Source organism: Gopherus evgoodei, chromosome 8 (assembly GCF_007399415.2).
Source record: "Gopherus evgoodei ecotype Sinaloan lineage chromosome 8, rGopEvg1_v1.p, whole genome shotgun sequence".
Classification (NCBI taxonomy): Eukaryota; Metazoa; Chordata; order Testudines; family Testudinidae; genus Gopherus; species Gopherus evgoodei.
This window is the reverse complement of record NC_044329.1, coordinates 31,607,289-31,613,288: the sequence shown is the minus strand read 5'-3', so window position 1 is coordinate 31,613,288 and position 6,000 is coordinate 31,607,289. Positions and strand designations below refer to the sequence as shown.

Below are 6,000 nucleotides of genomic sequence, written 5' to 3'. Positions count from 1 at the left end.
TGGCCTTAAACTCTAAATTGGTACTGTTTAGAAGAATTACAATTTTTAATGTCTACTGGGGTGAAAATCCACGTAGTGCAGAGGACCTATGTTGGGGTTGTACTTGGGGTTCTGGGGCTAGGTTGCATGTGGAGGTGCAAATGTTCCCCCAGATATCTCTGTCATCCATATACAGTGAAAGGTGATGGACTGGGGCAGAGGCTACAGGATCCATTGTTCTAAGGATTGGGGAAGAGAGGAGGTAGCGGCCATGCTATTTCACTGAAGTAACAGTTCTGCAGCCTGGCCCAAGTCGGGGGTGGATTTCTGCTCCCCAGACACTCTGCACTTCACCTCATAAAGCCCAGTGACTCGGATTTTGAGCGAATTTTCCCCAGCACAATATGGTAGAGGCTCGTTTTGCCTGCGATAGGAATGGCTCTAATCAGTACTGATTTACATTTTAAAACAGCAGTTGCCAGATGGCCACACTTATGTTTTCTTATCCTAGGATGTCCCCTGTTGTTCACACCATGTTATTTACTTGTACTAAATATCAGGTGTCTGTGTTACATCTGTGTACTTGTGCATGGCTGAAGCTTGATTTCCAAATGCACCACATCTTTACAATTCTAGTTAACTGTGACTTAGTTTGTGTTGGTTAGTGTCCTTCAACCAACACTCAGAATTGAACCCCAATGGTTTTAGGCCTGAGACAGAGCCAAAATCCAAGGCCTGTTTGGCAAAGATGGCAAAATCTGTGAAACTGGACAATTGTGACATTTATGCTCTTCTAGGTCAAAACTGCATAATACTACAGTCCATTTGAAATTAAACCAAGCACTTAGCAGCCCTAGTTCGGCCTTGAACCACAGCTGAATCCTGGCCTAAACCCATTTCCAACCCTATGAAGTTCAAGATGAATGCCAAACCCCTACACCAAATTAAATTTTTTATTAAAGTTAATGTTAAAAAAAATGATGTAATACACAGGTTGAGAGAAGAGTGTCTGTATATCTGGCCATAGTGCTTATCCACAAATACAGAGTTTGTTTTAAAAAGTCATATGATACACAGAGTACGTAATCAGCAATAACCCAAATTTAGGTGAATACACTAACCCTAAACCAAAGCTTAACCAGAACCTTGCACTCCCCGTTCAACACTCAGTGGAACCCCAAGCTCTGCCTGGCTTCAAACCCTCCTAAGCTCTTTGTTTCTAGTCTCTTCTATTCCCCTCAGCTCTTTTGCAAATTTCCATTTTTTTTCCTTTGTAATCACAGTGTTTTTGTTATAGCCTATCTATTTATTGATTTAATTAAAGTTCTCAGACCCAGCTCTTCTTAGGTGAAAGAGCTACATCCTTACTTCAGGAGGCTCTTTGAGAACAAACACTAACATACACTGCACTACAATGAGCAAAGGAAGTGTCCTCTTAAGTGGTATCTTTACGGATGCTCAATAACCCCTCCGGGCCCTGAATAAAACCAGAATTTTGCTTTTAACGATGTATTCCGCTTTGTGGCAATGGACACTAAAATTAATACCTGTGTGCCTAAAGCTGCATTTATCCCACTAGGGTTTATTTAATTCATCTGCAAAGAGCATAAAATGAAAAAAACAAGTAACACCTTAAGCTAGGATGATGTTCAAATACGTACCCTACTCTTTTCACTTTCGTATTCATTCTTCCCTCTCTTTCATACACATACACTGAGCAGCCTATTAGACTGAATTGGTTCCTTTGGAGAACATTCTGTTCCCTCTCTATGTCCTCACTCTGATACAGTGCTGCACAATAGTGCTAGGCAAACACAGCTAAACCATACTGCAAATACTCTTGCTTGTAAAGAATGAGTTGGCTATAGCTGGGAGCCTTTTGGTTTTGCTGTCTGTGATGATTTTATTGAGTAGGTTTTATTTGCACGAATATTAGCACAAACAGCAAATATTGGAAAATTCTCATGGAAACCAAATGTTCATTATTTCAATAATGAATATATTTGAGAAAAGAGTTTCTCACTGACAACTTGCGTCAGAAAGAGGCTATATTCATTAGATAATTTATTCATGCTGCGTATAAGTGTTTACATAATAAAGAGGTTTAAAAAAATAAGGGATTCCTTCCATTGGGTTTTGCAGTAAGCAAGGAGTGATTGACTGACTTCCACCCATTTTCCCTTTACCTATAACAAACCAAAATCATGGCAAAGGTGGGTTCCCCTTGCCCCATCCCACATAACACATATTATTTAATCAGCACACACCTTCTTAGACAGTTGTGTGGAACAAACAGGGACAATAATAAACGCAAATGAAAAATTCATAAGAGAAGTGTACGAAAACCTTTTAAGTAGCCTAAATTTATTCTGTGTTTGAGACAACTGCATTTCTCTTAAAAAAAACAGGTAATAAGAAAGATAGTGAGATGCTGAATTGCACTGCTGGCTAGTTTCATTGCAACAAAGAATCATCTTTGAACTCTATCGCATGAGTGTCAGAGAGGCAGAAAATCAATTACATTTGGAAAGAATGGGACTCAGAGTTGCAGAGTTCTTGCTGTTGTCAGTAAGAAACGATTAACACATATTATACTAGGACATTTGGAGAGATTCCCGTCAGAAACATTCAAGGCAAATAAAAGAAACCTTTAACATTTTATTGCTGAACAGCAGAAAATACAGCTTTGCTTATACCATACAGTCAGAATTGACATAAACTCACGTGTGTGTATAAACTTTGAGGCATGTTTTCAATACAAAACAGATAGACCATTCTGGAAAAAATCCTCAAGCATATGGTGTTGCAGGAAGGGTCGGATACTGCTCCCATGGACGTAAATGGTGCAACTTCCATGTGCTTTGAATAGGACTGGACTGAATCTTTGAGGCTTTCTATTAAATAAAGGCTCGTCTACACTAGAAGGGCTACAGCGGCGCAGCTGTATTTACCATGAGAGGCAATAGATATGTCAGTGGGAGAACTTCACCCATCAACATAGAGCTGTCCACACCAGCACTTAAGTTGGTGTAACTTATATCACTCGGGGGTTGAGGGGGTGGCTTATTCACACCCCTAAGCGACATAAGTTATACCGACATGTATAGACAGGCCCTATGATTCACCCATGCAGAGGACCCACAAGGAGCTCTCTCCACTGGAGTGAATTTCATCCCCATTGAGCATACCTTGCCTTTTACTTCTGTAATAAAGAGGATCACTGTGGTATTTTTAACGCATACCTTTTACTATACTGCAGCAGGTTCCATGATCGCTATGTATTTTCAATTTCTCCTAACATCTGTATTATAATTAATTAATTATACAGAGCCTTAGGTGTGAATTACACTTCAATGTATTGTCTATCATCCAAATACTATGTCAATGCCATTCTCTTCAAAGGAGAGTGCTCAAAAACAGTCTCACTTAGTGATTTTTGTTTTGTTTCTTTGCTGGGAAATTATTTGTTTTGTAAGGGAAAGAATTCACAGCTCTGTGGATAAGGATTCAGAATGGCGCTCTCCGGAGTGCTTTCCATCTTCAGGTGGTTTGGACATGCGCTGCATAAAAGAGGAAGAGAATGCCATATGTTAAAAGGCAGTTTTGCTTGGACCCCATTGCATGCATATACAATAACTAAGTTGTGTCTTTAATCTGGTTTTCAGCATCGCCTGCTTCAGCAGTGGCACATCATATTAAAGTCAGAAGAAAAATCATGGGCCAAATCCTGAAGGTTTTTCTTTTTAATAAGGCCCCCATAGTGCAAAGCCTTAAACACATGCATAACTTGACTCATGTGAGTGATCCCCTTGACAAGACTTTACAGACATGAGTAAGTCATTGTAGGATGGAGCTCTAAACTTTTATTAAGTCCTGACTGGGCTTGTAACCAGGATTTGTTTGTTTGTTCTTTTCAGTTTGGGTGAGACCACAATGTAAAGCTGATTCACATGTACAGTACTCTGCCTTTTGTGACGCAAATTTAATATATACCCAACCCCAAGGCTTCAAATTAAGTTATTTCACTCTTGCTCCTATCAGGAAGAAATAAGCTAGAAAACATTTAAACGGGTTTGTCCAGTGCTGTATTACTCTGCCAGAAAACAGCAAGCTATGGCTTTTTAAAGCACAGTAGGAACAAAAGGATGGAAATGAAATCAATGCAACAAACACACTCATTATAAAGTATCAGCAGAGAGCTGATGGGTGTAAAATATTATAGAAGTCACAGAATGCTCCTCCATTATGAATATCAATGGCTTCTGGCACCTCTATCAAATACAACCTTCTGACATCTGTAAGACTCCTTTGTAGGGCACATGCATTTTCAAGGCACATTTTGAAACTTCTGATCTTAGTGTCTGCACTGAATATAAAACATTTGTTGTTAACTGACATTGGGCCAAATTCTGTGGGCTTTTTTTTTAATTGTTCAAAATTCTCCTAAATCAATAGGGGTTTAAGCACAATTGCTTCAGGGAGCTCGGCTGATTTTAGTGTGAGACAAATTCTACCTTCAGATGGGCACGTATCTGAGGTCAGATTTTGACCCATCCTGTGTATGATAACATACTTTGCACTACAGGCTATTAGCAATGATTGTGATGCCAAGAGCCAGTTGCCCAATTTAAGTTTAAAAATGCAACAGATAATTGTTTTGCCATGAGGATGTGTGTAAATCAGACTAGAAAAAAGCTGTAGATCAAATGAGACCTCTTGTGGTATGGCTAAAGCACTGCGCCTCTCAATAAACCCTGTATCTGGGTATGGAAAATGCAGAAAAGTATGCTTTCTTTGGTACCTACAGGGAAACGTTCACTCTCCTTTTAGCATGGAAAATGTACGGATGTCAGAAATTTAAGTAAGAGAAAATAAAACGTTGGGTAAGTTTCTGTTCCACAGAGGCCTCTTGCTTTTAAAACCCTTGGTTACATTTTACTTTCACACTTGAAGTTTATTTGGCCTTTTTTTTTTATGCCAATGCATTTTTGGCTTTTTTTTGTTTTTTTTTTTTGGAAAGTGATCCGTCCTCCTTTTTGTACACACACATACACAACACTTACCTTTGTTTTAAAGAACTGATTCACTCTCTTTTTTTTCAGGGTCTTCTTATCTCCCTCTGAGGTAGAGGGAAAAATTTGCTGGCTTAGCCTTTGTGATGCACTTGTTTCATCAGGAGCTGGGGTACAGACTACTGACAGAGTTAACCCTTGAAAGAGAAACAAATGATTGGTTGTTAAGAAAGAGAGTTCTACGAAGTGTGACACAAGGCAGAGCTTACAGTAATGAATTCTTCCAATTCCAAAGGAAAGGTAAGATGTTTTAGTCTAATCATAACTATTGAAATACAGCATAGGGGGAAACTAGCTTATCTGGGGCTGAGTTTGGTTGCAGTTACATTTAAACTGTATACAGAACAGTCACTGGGCCTGAATCTGCTTTTACTAACACTGGTTCTATATTGATTTTTGTAACTCCATTGCTTGCAGCTGAGTCCTGCCTGATTTTCCCTGGTACAAATGGAAGAAGAATGAGAATGGCTACTTACCCAGGGAGAAGGCAAGTTCCTCCTGTGGGTTCATTTTAAATAGGCAGTCAGGATTACTGGGAAAAGGCTACTCTTTATTTAAGGAAAATATTTGCATCTATAAATATCCCAAGGTCTGCTCATGGGCTAGATAAACTAACACATCTGAATTCACCATACCCAAAGTCTCAACCTCTTCAAGCAAAGAGATGAGGGGGCAGGATGCACACTGTAAACTGCTGAGTAAGAAGATCTTGTTTACACTAATCTTTACGCCAGAGAAACTTCCCACTATTGCTACCACTGGTTGAGCTCCACCGGCAGTTGCAGCAATGGGAGAGAGAGTCTGTTCTACCACTGTGTTATTTAGATTAGTCCTGTACAGGATTTGAAAATGGGAGTAGAAATGCCAGCATTAAGAGGAAACTGTTTTTGAAAAACAAAAATCTGTTGTTAGTTTTGGCCTTGTTGAAAAAATGTTTGCAGAAAATTTG

At 39.3% G+C, this 6,000-nt stretch overlaps 1 protein-coding gene across 1 annotated transcript in view; it reads right to left on the bottom strand.

Moving 5' to 3' along the window:
• Window positions 1-2,617: 2,617 nt before the first annotated feature.
• Window positions 2,618-6,000, bottom strand: part of DOCK2 (dedicator of cytokinesis 2) — a 525,760-nt gene continuing 522,377 nt past the window's right edge. The window contains exons 51-52 of the mRNA XM_030573060.1: window positions 5,043-5,188; window positions 2,618-3,539 (exon numbers count right to left, since the gene is read on the bottom strand). Of these exons, the coding sequence (XP_030428920.1) occupies window positions 3,465-3,539; window positions 5,043-5,188 (221 nt within the window). The 3' untranslated portion in view covers window positions 2,618-3,464. The remainder of the gene's footprint in view (window positions 3,540-5,042; window positions 5,189-6,000) is intronic.